Source organism: Camelus dromedarius, chromosome 2, assembly GCF_036321535.1.
Source record: "Camelus dromedarius isolate mCamDro1 chromosome 2, mCamDro1.pat, whole genome shotgun sequence".
In the NCBI taxonomy this organism is placed as follows: domain Eukaryota; kingdom Metazoa; phylum Chordata; class Mammalia; order Artiodactyla; family Camelidae; genus Camelus; species Camelus dromedarius.
Genome location: NC_087437.1, coordinates 83,364,742 through 83,385,112, shown reverse-complemented (window position 1 = coordinate 83,385,112; position 20,371 = coordinate 83,364,742). Strand labels below are relative to the sequence as shown.

At 35.4% G+C, this 20,371-nt stretch overlaps 1 protein-coding gene across 1 annotated transcript; it reads left to right on the top strand.

Moving 5' to 3' along the window:
• The first annotated feature begins 17,797 nt into the window (after nt 1-17,797).
• On the top strand, nt 17,798-18,758 carry LOC105087800 (olfactory receptor 5AC1-like). The gene has a single exon (XM_010978562.3). The coding sequence runs from the start codon at nt 17,838-17,840 to the stop codon at nt 18,756-18,758; it is 921 nt and encodes a 306-aa protein (XP_010976864.1). The 5' UTR covers nt 17,798-17,837.
• Nucleotides 18,759-20,371: the final 1,613 nt, after the last annotated feature.

The window sequence follows — 20,371 nt, the reverse complement described above, 5'->3', positions numbered from 1 at the left end:
CTAGCCTTTTAGTCATCATCACCTGTTGCTTGAATGATTGCAGTCGTGCCCTGTCTCCTGGCTTCTTCCCTGGCCTTGTTTCAGTCAACTCTCAACAGAGCAAACAGTGATCCCTTAAAAATATAAGTCAGATCAAGTTACTCCTCCCTTCAAAACTCTGCAATTGCTTCTCAGTCTCTTCAATTTAAAAAGTCTTTACTATGGCCAGGAAAGCCCTACATAATCTACAACTCCCCCTTCCTCCTTGCCTTCTGGTTTCTCAGGCTGTTCCCTCCACCCCACCACCAGTTCCACTAACACTGGCCTCTTTGCTGTTCCTTGAACATACCAAACATGATCCCACCTCAGGGTCTTTGCACTGGTGGTCAACCTTGCCTGACACACTCTTCACATGGGAATCCATATGACTAACTCCCTTAATGAATTTAAATCTTTGCTCAAATGTCATTTTTTCCATGATGCATACCCGAACCACTCTTTAAAAAAATGCAGTATACTCCCTTTCTTCCCACAACCTGTGTTACCAATCTATCATATACTCCATTAGCATGTTTTATACAGTAAACTCATTGTATTTATTATTCATTATTGTCTAATCCTGCTAGAGTGTAAGCTCTACAAGGAAGCATTCTTTGTTTTGTTCCCTGGGGTATCCTAAACACTTCTAACCATTCTTGGCATGTAATCAGTGTTTAATAAATATTTGTTCCCTTAAAAGCTTCAGTGAAAAAGCCTGTTTAGTTCTGCTGAATTCTGTTTCTCAAACTTGGTTGACCTCAGATCTCCTTTAAAAAAAATTCCACCAGATTTACTAATATTTCTCAAAAAAAAATAAAGTGCTCCTCCAGAGGACCCAGTTTGGAAGTTCTGATTTACAGGTAAATCTATGCTTTATATATCCTCCTCATCAAAATTCTGGGTCCTAGCAATCGAGACGACTTTTGATGAACACTAAACTTTAATGTTCACAATGAAATAGTGGTAGCTGAAAAGGGGTAAGCAAGACAGTAAGAGGGGATTTCTTGAAGCAATGCTTTGACCTGAAGGAATGAAGCCCTAAAGTGGAAGTTATCCACCTGTCAGGCCAGCAGTGGAGCTTTTTTGGAGCACATGTTTTTCAGAAATATGTGGCAGATCATATGTCTCCTCACCGTCACATAATCACATCAGGGTTCCCCCCTCTACAATGTAGAAATTAACCAACGATACAAATCCAGCTGACCTCTTTATTGAATAATCTCTGCTAGACCAGATACCCATATCCACATTAACATTAAGGGAGGAATAAAAGCAGTTCATATTTTGTCAGTTATGAATTTTAAGTCTGCATAAAAATAAAAATAAGGCAATGGACTAGCTTACAAAGAGTTGGCCCAGAGAAGGTCTCAGGGTTTCAATTCAATTACAGTAAGGCATCTGTCTCTGTTGATCCTGAATCCGCTCCCTAGACCTTATCCCTTTAGTGCTTTCTTTGCAAACCCAGTAAGCTTCTTAAAAAAAAAGCAGAAAACCACATCTGTCAAAATTAGGAAGTGGTAACTACCAGGAAACAAAATTAATCACAGGGTCACTGGAGAATTTTGTAATGGTTCAAGCTCTCCCTTGCATCAACTGCCTCCTGTCCACTCTCCTTCCACTCTGATGATGTCAGCCAGTTTCTGTTCCTTTGGCAGGGAGTCAAAGAGAAGACCTGGATAGCATGGCTGTGTCCTCAATATTCATCTTGGGACATGCAGCTATTTTGCTTATGAAGAGAAAATACAAGGAAAGTGAAGGTCCTGTTTATATTGGATCAATAACACCTGATAACAACAACAAATTCCAAGCCTCTAGAAATTTCCCAGTGTGCCTGCATGATGTCAAACAGGCAAAATACCTTGAGTGGGAAATTGCAGAGTCATAGAATGTTGGTATGAAAAGACCTTCCGAGATTATTTAGACTACCTACTACCTACTACTACTACTACCTACTACCTTCTTTTTTTTTTGTATTGAGGAAACTAAGACTGGGGAGATTAAGCACACAATTCATTTGTTTTGGTACCCTGGAAATAAAACATAGCCTGAAGTGCCTAGGGCACCCAGTAGGGGGCATTTGCTAACCCTCCAAAAACCTTGCTCTCACTCTAAGTGGTGTTTCCACTTCCGTTTCCCCGAATTATGAGAGCCTCACTAGAGTATTTTTCCTTCCCACCCACTCTTTCATTCCCCTCTCACTTCACTCCTGAGATTCAGAACTACCTGTGATGGGAGTGGTGACTCCCTTTTAGTGGAAAGTGGGGGACAGGAAAGCAATCTTCATCATAGTGTAATAATAGAATATAACCACTAGATGGAAGCATATACACGATATTGCATTAAATATGTATTCTCTTCCTTAGGAAAGGAAAACCACAAACAGATTAGTGCTTCCCAATTTCCCAACACTGCAAAATTAAATGAAAAGATTAATGACATAATGTCAAATGATTAGGCAAAAAGAAAATCCCTGTTATTGAGGAAAATGCAATTTACCTTGCATGAAGATTGACTAATACTGTTTGTTGGTTTCTCTGACTGAAAACTTCAGGTCTTTCCTAGATGTAAACAGAGCATTTTATGTTCTCTTTCACGTCTTTTTAAGCTTTCATGTTTTTCCTAGATTTAAGAACTGCATTTTATTTTATCTCTAGGAAAGCTAGGCGGTAGAGGTGAACATTGGAAAAGGCAGCTTTCTATCAAAATAAGTGCAGATAATGAGTAATATATTGAAAGGACACAGGATAAGGAGCTAGGCAACTTGGCTCTGGGCGACAGGGCACTTACTGTATGATTTTTAGAAAGCCCTTAACCCCTTGGGCTTCCATTTCCTCCTCTGTATTCATAAGGCAGATGGATTTAGGTGACTTTAAAAATCCCTGAGGAGACAAATACAGTGGTTAAGAATGTGATTTTTGGCAACAGATTTTCTAGGTGCAAATCCTAATTCTTCCGCTTACTAGATGTGTGAACACTGGCAATGGCTTGATATTTCTCTCTGAGTCAGGTACTTCATATGCCAATTAGGAATGATATTGCTAGGACCTGTCTCTTAGGGTTATAGTTAAAATTGATGGGATAGTGCTATGTGTTCAGCACAAAAATTCAGTACGTTGAAAATACAAGAATTAATTTAATTAATGTTAACTGCCAATTTTATTCATCTCTATTAATATAGTCTTTGCATTTCCAACATCATGATTTTGATCAAAATGACCACCATTTTCCAGTCTCCCAGTCTTGAAATGTTGAAGTCATTTTTGACCCCTCCCTTTTCAAGACTTGAATTTTTTTGGTTTGTTTATTTGGGGATTTTTTGCTACAAAACTTTTTTTAGTTTCTTAGTATTCCCATTGCCACTAGACCTTTTTGTCTCTAATATAAATATATACCTCAATCAGTCTCCTTGCCCCAAGTCTTTCTGCTTTCATGTCTTCCATATGCAGTGGCCAAATTTATACCAATGATACTTCTTTTTCTAGTTTTTTTCTCTGGTTACAATGTTTTCCTATTGCTTATAGGCAAAAATCTATTCTGGTACATTGGCCTATGTTACTATATTTTTGCAAATACTGTCTTATAACTGTAACTTTATAGTAAATAAATCTTAAGATCCTTCAACTTTATTCTTGTTCAAAGCTCTTTTAGTCATTCTAGTTCCTTTGTTTTTCTAAATAAGTCTTAGAGTCAGCTTTTCCACATCTACAAAAAATTCTGCTACGATTTGGATTGGTATTGCATTAAATCTGTAGGTTAGTTTGGTGAGAATTTAAATCTTATGTTGACTCCTCCAATCAATGAGCAATGTATGCCTCTACTTAGGTTTTTTATGATTTCTTTCAACAATGTTTTATAGTTTTCAGCATCTAGATCTTGTCTGTACTTTGTTAGGTTTATACCTAAGAATTTTATGTTTCTGGAGTTATTATAAATGGCATTGATTTTTAAAATTTTGGCTTTCTGGGGGATGAGTATAGTTCAGTGGTAGGATGCATGTCTATAGTATACAGAAATATAATTATCTTTTACCCCAATTAAAAATTGGGGTAAAATATACATAACATAAAATTGACTATCTTAGCCATTCTTCAATGTACAATTAGGTGTGCACTAAGTATATTCAAATTTTTGTGCAACCATCAACACCATTCATCTCCAGAATTCTCTCTTTCATTTTTAATTAAGACATTTAAAGAAAAATTAAGGGAGGTAATTAGGTTTTTATTTATTTTTGATGGAGGCACTGGGGATTGAACTCAGGACCTTGTGCATGCTAGGCAGGCACTCTACCACTGAGCTATATCCTCTTCCCTCAAGACATTTTTTTAGAGCAGTTTATAGTTCACAGCAAAACTGAAAGTACAGAGAATTTGCATGTACTCTCTTCCTCTACACAGGTAAAGCCTCCCCCACTATCAACATCCCACACCACAGTGGTATGTCTGTTACAATTGATGAACCTACACTGATAATTCATAGCCACCCAAAGTCCATACTTTACATTATGCTTCACTTTTGATGTTGTACACTCTATGGGTTTGGACAAATGTGTAATGACATGTATCCATCATTATGGTATCACACAGAATAATTTCACTGCCCTAAAAATACTCTGTGCTCCACCTGTTCATATCTCGACCCACTACCCTGGCAACCTGTGATATTTTTTTCCTGTCTCCATAGTTTGCCTTTTCCAGAATATCGTATAGCTGGAATCAGACAGTATGTAGACTTTTCAGATTGACTTCTTTCACTTAGTAATACGCAGTTAAGTTTCCTCCATATCTTTTCATAGCTTGGTAGCTCATTTCCTTTTAGCGCTGAATAATATTCCACTGTCTGGATGTACCACAGTTTATTTATCCATTCACTTACTATAAAGGGCATCTTGGTCCCAGTTTTGGCAATTATAAATAAAGCTGCTGTAAACATCTGTGTGCAGGGGACATAAGTTTTCAACTCCTTTGGGTAAATACCAAGGAATGCAGTTGTAGGAGTATGCAATGTAAGAGTATGTTTAGTTTTGTAAAAGACCACTAAACTGTCTTCAAAAGTGGCTGTACCATTTCATATTCCAACTAGCAAAGAATGTGAGTTCCTATTGCTTCACATTCTTGTTAGCATTTGGCATTGTCACTGTTCCAGATTTTGGCCAGATTTGGTGTACAGCAAAGTGATTCAGTTATATACATATTCAGATTTATTTCCACTATAGGTTATTAAAGATATTGAACATAGTTCCCTATGCTATGCAGTAGGTCCTTGTTTATCTATTTTATATATAGTAATGTGTACCTGTTAATCCCAAACTCCTACTTTATTCCTTCCCCAACTTTCCCCTTTGGTAACCATAAGTTTGTTTTCTATGTCTGTTGAGTCTGTTTCTGTTTTGTAATAAGTTCATTTGTGTCATTTTTTTAGGTTCCACATGTAAGCGATATCATGATATTTGTCTTTCTCTGTCTGACTTACTTCATTCAGTATGATAATCTCTAGGTCCATCCATGTTGCTGCAAATGGCATTATTTCATTCCTTTTTATGGTCAGGTAATATTCCATTATCTATCTATCTATCTGTCTGTCTGTCTGTCTGTCTGTCTGTCTGTCTGTCTATCTATCTATCTATCTATCTATCTATCTATCTATCTATCTATCTATCTCAATAGACATTTAGGTTGCTTCCATGTCTTGACTATTGTAAATAATGCTCCTATGAACATTGGGGTGCATGTATCTTTTTGAATAGTTTTTTCCATATATGACCAGGAGTGAGATTGCTGGATCATCAAGTAATTCTATTTTTAGTTTTTTAAGAAATCTCCAAACTATTCTCCATAGTGGCTGCACTAATTTACATTCCCACCAACAGTGTAGGAGGGTTCCCTTCTCTCCACACCATTTCCAGCATTTATAATTTGTAGACTTTTTGGTGATGGCCATTCTGACTGGCGTGAGGTGACACCTCATTGTAGTTTTGATTTGCATTTCTGTAATAATTAGCAATATTGAGCATATTTTCATCTGTCTCTTGGCCATCTGTATGCCTTCTTTGGAGAAATGTCTATTTAGGCCTTCTACTCATTTTTTGATTGGGTTTTTTTTTTTATATTAGGCTGTTTGTGTATTTTGGAATTTAATCCATTGTTGATCACATCATTTGCCACTATTTTCTCGCATTCTGTAGGTTGTCTTTTCATTTTGTTTATGGTTCGGTTTGCTGTGCAAAAGCTTTTAAGTTTAATTAGGTCCCATTTGTTTATTTTTGCTTTTATTTTCTTTACTCTAGGAGACAGATCCAAAAAAATATTCCTTTGATTTATGTCAAAGAGTGTTCTGCCTATGTTTTCCTCTGTGAGTTTTACAGTATCTTGTCTTACATTAAAGTCTTTAATCCATTTTGAGTTTATTTTTGTATGTGGTGTTAGGGAATGTTCTAATTTCATTCTTTTACATGTAGTTGTCCAGTTTTCCCAGCACCACTTATTGAAGAGACTGTCTTTTCTCCATTGTATATTCTTATCTCCTTTGTCATAGATTAATTGACCATAAGTGGTGGGTTTATTTCTGGGCTTTCTACCTTGTTCCATTGATCTATGTGTCTGTTTTTGTGCCAATATCATGCTATTTTGATTACTGGAGCTTTGTAGTATAGCACAAAGGCAGGGCACATAATTCCTCCAGCTCCATTCTTCTTTCTCAAGATTATTTTGGCTATTTAGGGTCTCCTGTGTTTCCAAACAAATTTGAATTTTTTTGTTCTAGTTCTGTGAAAAATGTCATTGGTAATTTGATAAGGACTGGATTGAATCTGTATATTGCCTTCGACAGTACAGTCATTTATTATATTACAATATTATATACAATATTAATTCTTCCAATCCAAGAAAATGGTATATCTTTCCATCTGTTTGTGTTGTCTTCAAGTTCTTTCTTTAGCATCTTACAGTTTTATGAATATAGATCTTTTGCTTCCTTAGGTAGATTTATTCCTAGGTATTTTATTCTTTTTGATATAATGGTAAATGATACTATTCCCTTAATTTCTATTTCTGGTAGTTTTATTGTTAGTGTATAGAAATGAAACAGATTTTTGTTTATTAGTTTTGTATCCTATAACTTTACAAAATTTGTTAATGAGCACTAGTAGTTTTCTGGTACCATCTTCAGGATTCTCCGTTTAGTATCATGTCATTTGTGAACAGTGACAGTTTTACTTCTTCCTTTCCAATCTGCATTACTTTTATTTCTCTTTCTTGTCTTATTGCTGTGGCTAGGACTTCCAAAACTGTGTTGAATATAAGTGCCAAGAGTGGGCATCCTTGTCTTGTTCCTGATCTTAGAAGGAATGCTTTCAGCTTTTCACCGTTGAGTATGATGTTAGCTGTGGGTTTGTTATATTCAGCCTTTATTATGTTGAGGTATGTTCTCTCTCTGCCCAGTTTCTAGAGAGTTTTTATCATAAATGGATTTTTAATTTTATGCAGCTTTTCCTGCATCTATGGAGATGATCATACGACTTTTATTTTTTAATTAATTAATGTGATGTATTACAGTGATTGATTTACAGATACTGAAAATTTTTTGTATCCTAGGGATAATGTGATCATAGTGTATGATCCTTTTACTCTAATGTTGGATCAGGTTTGCTAGTATTTCATTGAGGAATTTTGCATCTATGTTAAGTAGTGATATTGGACTGTAATTGTCTTTTTTTGTGTGATATCTTTGTCTGATTTTGGTGTCAGGGTAATGTAGCCTCATAGAATGAATTCAGAAGTGTTCTTTCCTCTGCAAATTTTTGTAATAGTTTCAGAAGGACAATTGCTAACTGTTCTCTAAATGTTTGGTAGAATTCCCCTAGGAAGCCATCTGGTCCTAGACTATTGCTTGTTGGGAGTTTTTAAGTTACTGATACAATTTCATTACTGCTAACTGATCTGCTCATATTTTCAACATTTCACTCTGGTTTAGTCCTGGAAGATTGTACTTGTCTAAGAATTTGTCCATTTCTTCTAGATTGTCCATTTTATTGGCTTGTAGTTGTCACAGTAGTTTCTTGTGATTCTTTGTATTTCTGTGGTGTCAGTTGCAACTTCACCTTTTTCATTTCTAATTATTGATTTGGGCAGTCTCCTTTCTTTTCTTGATGAGTCTGGCTGAAAGTTTATCAATTTTGTTTATCTTTTCAAAAAAACACCCCAGTTTCACTGATCTTAAAATTATTTTTAAAGTCTCTGTTTCATTTATTTATGCTCTGATCCTTACGATTTCTTTCCTTCTACTAACTTTGGGTTTTGTTTTTCTTTCTCTAGTTTCTTTAGGAGTAATGTTAGGTTGTTTAAAATTTTGCTTGTTTCCTGAGGTAAGCTTGTATCACCATAAACTTCCCTCTTAGAACTGCTTTTGCTATGTCTCATAGGTATTGGATTGTTGTGTTTTTGTTTTCATTTGTCTCTAGGTAATTTTTGATCTCCTCTTTGATTTCATTAGTGATCTATTCTTTGTTTTGTAGTGCTTGTTTAGCCTCCATGTGTTTGTGTCTTTTGAAGTTTTTTTCTTGTAGTTGATTTCTAGTCTCATAGTGTTGTGGTCAGAAAAGATGCTTGATATGATTTCAATCTTCATAAATTTACCAAGGCTTGTTTTGTAGCCTATCATGTGATCTATGCTGGAGAATATTCCATGTGATCTTGAAAAGAATGTGTATCCTGCTGCTTTGGATGGAATGCTCCCTATACAGCAATTAAGTCCCTTCAGTCTAACGCATCAGTTTAGGTCAGTGTTTCCTTATTGACTTTTTGTCTGGAAGATCTGTCCATTGATGTAAGTGGGGTGGTAAAGTACCCACTAATACTGTGTTACTGTCAATTTCTCCTTTTATGTCCATTAATATTTGCCTTATATATTTAGGTGCTTCTATGTTGGGTGCATATATACTTACAAATAAGTTATATTTTCTTCTTGGATTGATCCCTTGATCATTATGTAGTGTCCTTGTCTCTTGTAACAGTCTTTATTTTAAAGTCTATTTTGTCTAATGTAAGTATTGCTACTCCAGCTTTCTTCTAATTTCCATTCACATGGAGTAACTTTTTCCACCCTCGCACTTTTAACCTGGTTCAAAGATGGGCAGAAGAATGGAATAGACATATTTCCAAAGGGGAATTGCAGATGGCCAGCAGGCACATGAAAAGATGCTCAAAATCACTAATCATCAGGGAAATGCAAATCAAAACCACAATATTACCTCACATTGGTCAGAATGGCTATCATCAAAATGAATACAAATAATAAATGTTGGCAAGGATGTGGAGAAAAGGGAATCTTCATACACTGTTAATGGGAATGTATATTGGTTCAGCTGCTATGGGAAACACTATGGAGGCTTCTCAAAAAGCTAAAACTAGAACTGCCATATGACCCAGCAATTCCACTCCTGGGTATATATCCTAGAAAAGCAAAAACACTAATTTAAAAAGATATATGCACCTCAGTGTTCATAGCAGCATTATTTACAACTGTCTAGATATGGAAACAACCTCAGTATCCATCAACGGATGAATGGATAAAGAAAATTGTGATATATATATATATATATATATATATATATATACAATGGAATACTACTCAGCCATAAAATGAACAAAATTTTGCCATTTGCAGCAACATGGATGGACTTAGAGAATATTATGGTAAGTGAAACAAGTCAGATAGAGAAAGACAAATACTGTATGATTTCAATTATATGTGGGATCCAAAAAATACAACAAACCAGGGAATATAATTTTTGTTATAGTTAGAATCAAGCTGTACATGTGGAATATTTGTAGTTTACTGTACAGGAATCATACCACAGTAAAGGTGTTAAAAAAAACAAAAACAAAAACAAAAGTGAGATGATTAAAACCAAGCACATAGGTATATCAATTGTCCTCTAAAATTGCTGCTGGCAATTAAAGCATGATACAAATATTATCATTAATTTAAAAAAAAAGCAGACTAATAGACATAGAGTGTAAACTAGTGTTTACCAGTGAGCAGAGGAAAGGGGCAGGCGGAATACTGGGGTAGGGGAGAAGAGGTACAAACTATTAGGTATAAAATAAGCAACAAAGCTATAATGTATAACCTGGAGAATCTAGCCAATATTTTATAATAACTATAAATGAAATACAGGCTTAAAAATTGTGAATCACTATATTGTACACCTGAAACTTATATAATACTGTATAGCAACTATACTTTAATAAAAGAAATAATTAAAAATAAAAATGAAAAGAATTAGCCATAGGAGACCTAAAAAAACACGTAAAATCCATTCAAAAAGTGGTATTGCCCTAAATGTTCTACAAGTGTTCTAATAAGAAACAATTTGATCATTAAGAGATAGAAAAACCAATTGCTTACAACATGTAAGAAACAGAAATCACTGAATGAGACAGAATTTGGAACAATTTGCATTTTAATTGACTCATCTCCTTCCTTTCAAAGAAGATTCCAGACCAGGGTCCACTGTAACAGACACTCAAATATATTTGCTGACTGAATGGCTAAGTTATACCAATTAAGACTTTCCTGAATCATTAACAATTTGACTGCATCTAAGAAGGAAGTGGGCTTCTGGAGAACTTGAAGAAGCATCTGAACTTCTGACAAGGTCAAATAAGTCAAAATAATGTTTAGACATTTGCTTGAAATTTCTGCTTCTTTCTGTATGATACATGTCAGATCTTATGCCACATTTTCCTTTTTTTCTAGTCACAACTAGAAAATATGCCACTTAAATGATGTAGAAAAGAGATAAAATTTTAAAAATTAAAATTAAAAACCATTAAAACTCCAAATAACACATCTGAATCTGGAAGGGATCATCAAAGGACCCCCCCCCCTCAAAAAAAAGTTAGCTAAAAAATGGATGAAGATCTGGACATTTACAAGGTACTAAAGGATCATATCATTAATTACTTGCTAGATGTAAGGGAAAACAAACATGGAGAAATCTTGCTGTTACCTCCTTAATCAGTGGATCATACTAAGCCTCAGTAATAGTAAGACAGACTTCTTTTGCTCCCTGGTGTGGTGCAATATGAAGTTCATAATATCATCTATGATGTATTCTTGCCAAAGATGCTTAATCAAGCCTTTGGATATAATTTCCTCTGGGAACAGAAAAATACAGGGAATAGGAAAACAAGTCAAACAAAGCCAATTAAACAAATCCAGAATGTGGAACCCTCCACAAGACAATTGAAAAACTGGCCCAATTACTCCAGACGTCATAGCCATTTGGGAAAAAAAAAAAAAGCCCCAAACCATTGAGATTAACAAAAATGAACAAAAGGAACAGAAAGAAATGATAATGCTCTGTATCAACAGATATAACAAACAAATGCAATGCAGTGCTGCAGAAGACAGTTTGGGAACTGGAGAAATGTAAATATAGATGGATTATTAGATGGTATTGGGAGAATAGTATTAATTTTGTCTGATTTCAAAATAGTACTGTAGTTAGGAAGGAAAATGTTCTCGTTTGTTAAAGATGCAGTTTAAAGTGTTTAGTTGTGAAATGTTATGATATCTGTGATTTTCATGAAAATATTTAAATGTTTCTCTTTGGAGAGGAGATAAAGATGGTGGAGTAGGAGGACACTGATCTCACCTACCCCCATGAACACATCAAAAATACATATACATGTGGAGCAAATATTACAGAAAACAAACTGAAGACTGGCAGAAAAACTTTTATATGACCAAGGCTGCAAAGAAAGATCCCCTGGAGAAGGATGGGTAGGGAAGAGAAGCAATCAGGTCAGGACCTGCACCACTAGGAAGGGTCACAGAAGAGCAGGGGGATTACATTGGTTTGTAGATCCTCCCCGGGGAGTAAGCAGTTCAAAGCATATAGTGAGTTCCCCAGCTTGGGGTCTGACACTGGGAAGATGAGTCCCCTTAGCTGCTTTGAAAACCAGTAGGACTGACAGGAGGGCTGTAAAAAACCTAGATTCTACTCATGAAGAGCATGCAGACACTTACATACTCCCAGAAATGGCAGAGGAAACCGACTAAAACTGCCTGGGATTCTCCAGGTTTCGACCGCCCTCCCAAGCGCATGCCCTAGCCCACTCCAAGCACCTACCCCAGCCCCTCTAGCTCTGCCACAGATCCACACTAGGGCAAAGCCTTCCATTGCCAAGGAGAATGTGAATGTGGCAGGGATGGAGCCAGCTTGACTCCAGCACTGCATCTGAATGGAAGTGGGCTGTCATGCTGGCACTCACAGAGGTAGTGGAGAGGAACTGTCTCGAGCTCTGACTGGTATGGTGGGATTGCCCCAGCATGCACACCAGCTCACAATGAGAGAAATTACAACTGACATCAAAGAGACACAAAAAATCATAAGAAAATACTATAAACAGTTATATGCCAACAAATTGGACAACCTAGAAGAAATGGATACATTTCTAGAAACATGCAATCTTCCAAGACTGAATCAGAAAGAAATAGACAATCTAAAAAGACCAGTCACGAGTAGTGAAATTGAATTACTAATCAAAAAACTCCCAGTGGACAGAAGCCTTGGACTGGACAGCTCCACAGGAGAATGCTACTAAATACATAAAGAAGAGTTAATACCTATCCCTCTCAAACTGTTCCAAAGAACTGAAAAGGAAAGACCACTCCCAAATTCATTCTACAAGTCCATCATTACCCTGATGGCAAAACCAGAAAAAGACACTACAAAATAATTACAGGCCAATATCTCTGATGAATTAGATATGAAAATTCTCAATAAAATATTACCAAATGGAATTCAACAATGTAAAAGATTATACACCATGATCAAGTGGGATTTATTCCAGGGAAATAAGGATGGTGATACACAGTAACAAAAGGAAGGACAAAAATCATGTGGTCATCTCAATAGATGCAGAAAAAGCATTTGACAAAATTCAACATCCATTCATGATTAAAAACTCTCACTAAAGTTGGTATAGAGGGAATATATCTCAACATAATAAAGGCCATATATGACAGATCCACAGCTAACATCAAACTCAGTGGTAAAAAGCTGAAAGTTTTTCCTCTAAAAACAGGAACAAGACAAGGATGCACACATTCATCATTTTATTGGACATAATAATGAAAGTCCTAGCCACAGCAATCAGACAAAAAAAAAAAAAAAAAGAAATAAAAGACATCCAAACTGGAAGGAAAGGAGTAAAAAGTCAGTATCTGCAGATGACATGATACTCTATATCGAAGTCTCTACCAAAAAAGTATTAGAATTAAAAAATGAATTCAGTAAATTTGCAGGATACAAGATTATTATACAGAAACCTGTTGCTTTCTTAGACACTAATAATGAACTATCAGAAACTGAAAGCAAAAAAAGTCCTGTTTTCAATTGCATCAAAAAGAATAAAATACCTAGGAATAAACTTAACCAAGGAGCAGAAAAATCTATACTCTGAAAACTGTAAGACACTGATGAAGGAAACTGAAGATGATACAAAGAAATGGAAAGATATCTTGCGTTCTTGATTGGACAAATTAATGTTGTTAAAATATCCATATTACTCAAAGCAACCTACAGATTTAATGCAATCTCAATCAAAATACTTAGGACATTTTTCACAGAACTAGACCAAACAATCCTAACATACATATGAAATCACAAAAGACCCTGAATAGCCAAAGCCATCTTAAAAAGAACAAAGCTGGTGGTAAAACTATCTTTCAGTGATTTTGTTTGTGATTGCATATAATTTATATATTAATTTGGGAAAATTAACACCTTTACTGGATCGAAGTCTTTCTATTTAAAATTTCTTTCTATTTAATGTATGAATTTTCATACCTTAAACAAGTGTTTATACCTTTCAGTAGTTTTACATTTTTGCCAAATACATATAGGTCAGGCATATTTCTTGCCAAGTTTAATCATAAAAATAGATATAGATAAGTATGATTATGTGAATATATGTATGTGTGTATGTATGTGTGTGTGTGTGTGTGTGTGTGTGTGTGTGTGTGTGTGTGTATACCCTCTGCTCATTTGAAAATCAGTACAACTTGTAGTAGGCTCTCTGAATATACGTTCCTCCATATCCAAGTTTCCTTTGTAACCATGGTTCTGCATCCATGGATTCAACCAATGGGGAGGGGATTGTGCAGTACCATAGTATATGCTGTTGAAAAAAATCTGAGTGTAAGTTTCCCCACCCAGTCAACCCTGTGTTGTTCAAGAGTCAGCTGTATTTTAAATTTCCCAGTCTTTACACTACCAAAAAGTAAGTAAAGATTGGGAAATTTATTACTTGCTATTTCAAAATATATAGTGTAACTCAGTACAATTTTCCCAGGGGGCCCACTGAAGATTTGTTATAAGAATATTCTTAATGCCGTGCACACATTTGGACAAATTAGCTTCAATTCTAGAACTTTAAAATTACAGGGTTTTTTTAGGAAAAACGATGTAGCCCAAGAGACAATCTACATGTTTTTCAAACTAAGAACATAAGAGAATATAAATGATAAATTATTCAAATAACATAATTAATGTAAAATATGTGTGGCTGTATTATAATTATTTATATATAATTGTGTGTATAACTTTTGTATCTAAATATACACCAGTATAGCTAAATGCATGGGTTAAAAGGTCAAAGAAAACAAACTTCAAAAGTTAACCATATTTTTCTGTGATTAGTGAGATTACAACAATTTTTCATCATGCTTTTCTACATTTTATTTTTTCTACTATTAAATTGAAACTATTTTTTAGAAGAAACAAGTTATAAAAGTAATAGGTGCAAATGGATTTTTTCAGAGTGATTTGTTGATAGATCTGTATGCCCAGTAGATGACTTTATTCTACAGGGAATCTTTTAGTGGCATTGAGGGAGTTTCAATATTATCTTCACAAACAGACATGAAGATGAGAGGACATAAATATCTTTCCTTCCAAGCTGCATTCTTAAAGAAGATTAATATGAGATGAATAATTGTTTTGGACATTTTTGTTCTTATAGCATGAGTTCTTCATGACATTTTATATCTTATGGCATCTCTGCATCTTCTTATTGGAACTGGGTGAGAATGCAGTGCTTTATTTTATTGTCATTATTCTTTCCATGAAAAGTGATAGAACATATCATTTTAATACCAAGAGTTTCTTAGGAGCTGTCAAAATATCTGAATTTTTTTTTCAGATGATTTATCTACTAATTGGAGCAGAAAGCAATCTGAAACTGAATAGTTAAATAAACATATTCAAACCTCTGAACCCTTAAGGATACAAGCTATATATTTATAGAGTGAAGATTTGAATTAATGCTTTTACATATACAGAATTAATGCTTTTACATATACAGCTTAATTGCTATACTCTGCTATATACTAAATAGCAAAGAGGAGTCATAGTCTTAGACTGTGAGCAGATGTTCCTTAGAAAATCCAGTGTTTTACCAGTGAGAACCTTAAAACAAGGTCATAAAGTGGTTTAGGCATAATCATTTAATAATTTAGAGGTGGAACTGACTCAGAAATTTTGTTACATTTCTGTGAACATTTTCTTTGCCAGGATAATAAGTTATAGAACAAATCTGTTTACTACTTTGTATCTTCAAAAGTAGAATTCATTCTGGACTTTACTATACTGTCATAGAATTTGGAAGATTTCTTAACAGTGAAGAATCATAGAGTTATGGGGCTTTTAAGAACAGTAAATGCCTTTGCCTTCAACCTGGTTCTTTTTTAGATTGTACTTCTCTGGAAATGAGCAGAAAGGAGTTCCCCACATCTGCCCAGAGCCACACCTCATTATTGTATTCTAGACAGAAGGTAAAATGAAGATAATCTGGTACTTTCAGAGATTTGACAGCAGTGTGCTTACTCAGTGACCACTGCTAATGTTACCAGCCCCTCTTTTGTATTATTTAAAGTCTAACATAAAACTCAAACAAATTTTCTCTTATACTATTCCCTATGAAGATGCAGAACTGTTTCTTTTAATGTAGCCTCCCTTTTAAAAGAAAGAAAAAAAAAAAACCCCTCTCCATGACTTTCTGTAGAAAATACCCCAATTCTTCAAAGTATTTACTGTTCAAAGATTATTCTTATCAGAACTGAAATCACAAACCCTATCTTACTCAAATTTTCTACATGGTTTTCTTTTCTGAATTACAAAGCAAGCACTTTGAGAAAACATTTCAGCACAGCAGAGACTTGGCCGTGAAACCTTCAGCTACATTGTGCAGAATTGGTGACTAGGTTATAGAAATAAAAATATGTGTTGGAATGTCTCTCACTTGGCTGGACATGTCATGAAAGGCAGCGAGATATGAATCCAAGACTTGTAAGTATTCCCTTGCACAGTTACAAACTTAGAGCAGCCGTTTCTAAACGGCTAGACCCGTCTTTAGATAACTGAGGCAACACTTTGAATACACAAAACACATTTTATGTTTTGAATATGTATCATTTGTCATTGATAAAACGCATTTTGAGGATGTGGATTTAGGTTTACCCTCTACCCTCCCCGGGTTTCCACTTGATTCCCAGGATTATCAAACTAACAGATACATTTTTAGATTGAGGCTCTTTTCTGCCTTCCTATCTTCATATTAGCCATTACCTACTAATGTGCTTCATCTTCTCTCCTCATTTGATTTGGATTTATACAAAATTTAATTTTTTACTATTTAAATTGCATCCAGATATTCAAAACAGTGGCTATTCTTTCCACTGTGCTGTCTTCTGTAATGTTATATTTCTACCCTGGCTTTCATACTCACACTTGTAATCTCAAAAAGGGCAGGGAAGGGAAATCCTTATAATTGTTTTAGAATTATGTGCCTCTTACATATTAAAAACATTCTTGGTTAACTGCATGATAATTGTCTACATTAATACGGAGAGTCTTAGCTCTTAGATTCTTCCCAAATCTGCAGATAAGCTGGCTAATGCCTATTTTTATTTTCTTCTTACAGGAGGGGTTATTTTAGCATCACTGGTGAAATACAGTTAGGTTTTAATGTGTGACTGAGCTAGGACAGACAGTACCATACCTTAGGAGGCATTAAATAAATGTTTGATGGCTGAATGAATGATTATGTTCACATATGAGAATTTCTTGAGAAAATTAAAGAGTCTATTTGAAATTTAGGTGTCATTTGAAGAATGTATAACCAAGAGCCTACTAGGAATTTGGGGTACATTTTGATGACTATATAATCAAACAACGTAAGAAGAGACTGGAAACAGCAAAAATGAAATTTTAACTTACTGTCTTATTACTCTATCCATTAATGTCTTAGTAGGAAATAATAACACATATCAGTAGTACAAAGATATAGCCCATTTTTTGGTTCAGTAGAAAAGTTACAAAAGAGTTCTTGAGAAATGGTGAAAACATTTTGGAACCTGAACGAGAGTCTCACTTTTTAGAGATTGTAGAATAAAATGCATTATGTATTTTTTATTCTTAACTTTGTACATTTCACTGTTAACACATTCAGTTTTAAGGTATTTATGAGTGACAAATTATGTCTAGAGCCTCCTCCAGAAACCTCTAAGTAAATGTATATAGATTTTTAAAAAGCATCTAAAAAATGCTTCCTCATCAAAATTCTTTATAATATACTTAATACTCTTCTGTGTGTTTTTAAAAAGACAAAACCCTATATCTTCATATTTGCCCAGTAAAGTACATGTGAAATAGAGAAATATGACATTGACACCTAAGATAAGTTTTCATGAATCTTGATTAACTTTTTCATTTCCATTCTCCTATTGCAGTGACAGCCTGAGTACATTTGATGGAGGCAAACAAGACGCTGGTGACTGAGTTTGTTCTCACGGGACTTACAGATCTTCCAGGGCTGCAGGTTCCCCTGTTTCTGGTGTTCTTGAGCATCTACCTCACCACCATGGTGGGCAACCTTGGGCTGATTTTTCTCATCTGGAAGGACCCCCATCTTCACACCCCCATGTACGTATTCCTGGGCAGTTTAGCCTTTGCAGATGCCTTTTCTTCATCCTCTGTGACCCCCAGGATGCTTGTCAACATCTTAGACAAGAGTCAAATGATATCCCTCTTTGAATGTATGGCCCAATACTATTTTTTTGGTGCCAGTGCAACCACAGAATGTTTCCTCCTGGTAGTGATGGCCTATGACCGCTATGTGGCCATACACCAGCCCTTGCTTTATCCAGTGGTGATGTCCACCAGACTCTGCACTTGGCTGGTGAGTGTGTCATATGTAATTGGTTTTCTGCATCCTGTGATTCATGTAGGATTGTTATTTAGATTAACCTTCTGCAGATCCAATATAATATATCATTTCTACTGTGAAATCTTGCCACTTTTCACAATTTCATGCACTGACCCACCTATTAATGCACTAGTGCTTTTTATTTTTGCCACTTGTATACAGGCTTTTACTTTTATGTCCATTATAGTCTCTTATACTGGTGTCCTTTTTGCCATCCTGAAAAAGAAGCCCAAAAAGGGCAGGAGCAAAGCCTTCTCTACGTGCAGTGCCCACCTGCTCTCTGTTTCCTTGTTCTATGGCACTCTCTTCTTCATGTATGTGCGTCCTGGGTCTGGCCCAGATCAATACCAAGATAAAGTGTATTCACTATTCTACACAGTCATAATTCCCTTGCTAAACCCTTTTATTTATAGCCTAAGGAACAAGGACGTTTTAGGTGCCCTGAGAAAAGTGCTAAAAACATAAACATTTTCCAGGAAAATAGTCACTGTTCGCTCCTTTTAACTCTCTGTTTAAACAGAGCATAATAACTGGCCCTGGGCTTTGCACATGGTATGGTCTAAATAAGTAATTGTTAAATGCATGGATAATAATATTTACACTAGATATATTTGTCTAAGAATTAGGTTAATGTGATCATTAAAATATTAGTGAGCACAGTAAGGATAGACATCATTGACTTTTTGCTGTTGTTGGTTTAAATCTGTCCTTATAGATGAAATTGAGACTGAAGTCCCCAAATTCCTAAGTTTGTGATATAGATGAGCACTTGCGTTTTCAAATATACGCATTTTAAAACTCTTTAGAACTTATATTCTTTTAAAGGAAGACTCAGTGTGTAAATTCTCTGTTTAAAATTACTCATGCCCTCCTAAGTCATTCTTGTGTAATTAAAAAAAAATCTCCCGTTTAGTGGCTATTTATGATGATCCAAATGATATGTACACCAAAGTAATATTGTTAGACTAAATATGACAAGATATATTTATCTTGAGGCATTTAAATGATTATTTAGGAAGTTTAACAGTAATTTTTAAAATTAACTTATATTTGTATTGCATTCATGAAAAGATATGCAAATTTTTTAATACTTAAAATAATTTTTTTAACTTAAAATAATTTCCTGCAACATAATGAAAAGTTCTGAGTTTTAAAAACTTCTTTAAATTTATTAAGTATTCTTCTGAATACATTGTTTCTGACAAACTTATAATGATTGAATACAGATGTGTGTGTATATATATGTATTTTTTTTCTGGAATTGACAACTACCTGAAATAGCAGGTGTGCTTGATCGACTGATAATTACATAAGTTAAATGGATTTTTCCTTACAAAAGCTATGCATGTTTTCCATCTGGTCCTTTTGCCCTTTGGTCTCCTGACTTTATTACATTTGGCCTTGTCAATATCCTAGCAGAAAATACGGGAAAAATATCCTCATATACATGATGCATTCTCCTCACCTCTAGCCTGTTCATTGATTTAAGGGAATAAACCACTTGTGGGTCAGATAACCCCAAGCCCAAGGTGGGCAGACTGCCTTCAGCACAGGTGTGTCAGCCTAGTTTCCTGAGACCCTAGTCACTGTCCCTGCATCTGAGCTCCGCCTTCTGCTGTGAGGGCTCCTTCTAAGCAGCTTGCTCCCTGTGGTGCAAGGAGCTCCTGTCTCCATCCCTCCACAGTCAAGGCCAGTGGCAAAGCTTCCTCTCCTTCTTCTATTTGCCATACAGGCTATTTAGGCTTGGCTGTTACACAATTGCTATGTGTCAATAGATAGTCATTCTTTGTCTCCTTTATAACTTTATTATTTCAGGCAGTGGGATGCCCGAGCCCATGCTTTTTTCCTCTGCCCTTTGCTTTTTCTACATTCCTGTAAGGTGTTATGTGAGGGGGAGGAAAACACCAGATAGGTGAGGGAATAAAAGCCAAAAGCCAAAGGTGACTAAGGACAAGTAAGTATGTTCATGAGAGTAAAACAGGACAACAGAATGACCTGACGCTGATGGCTGAAGAGCACAGGGAAGGAGATGCGGCCAGAATACCGCCAACTGCTTCTTCTCATGCCACCCTGTGCCC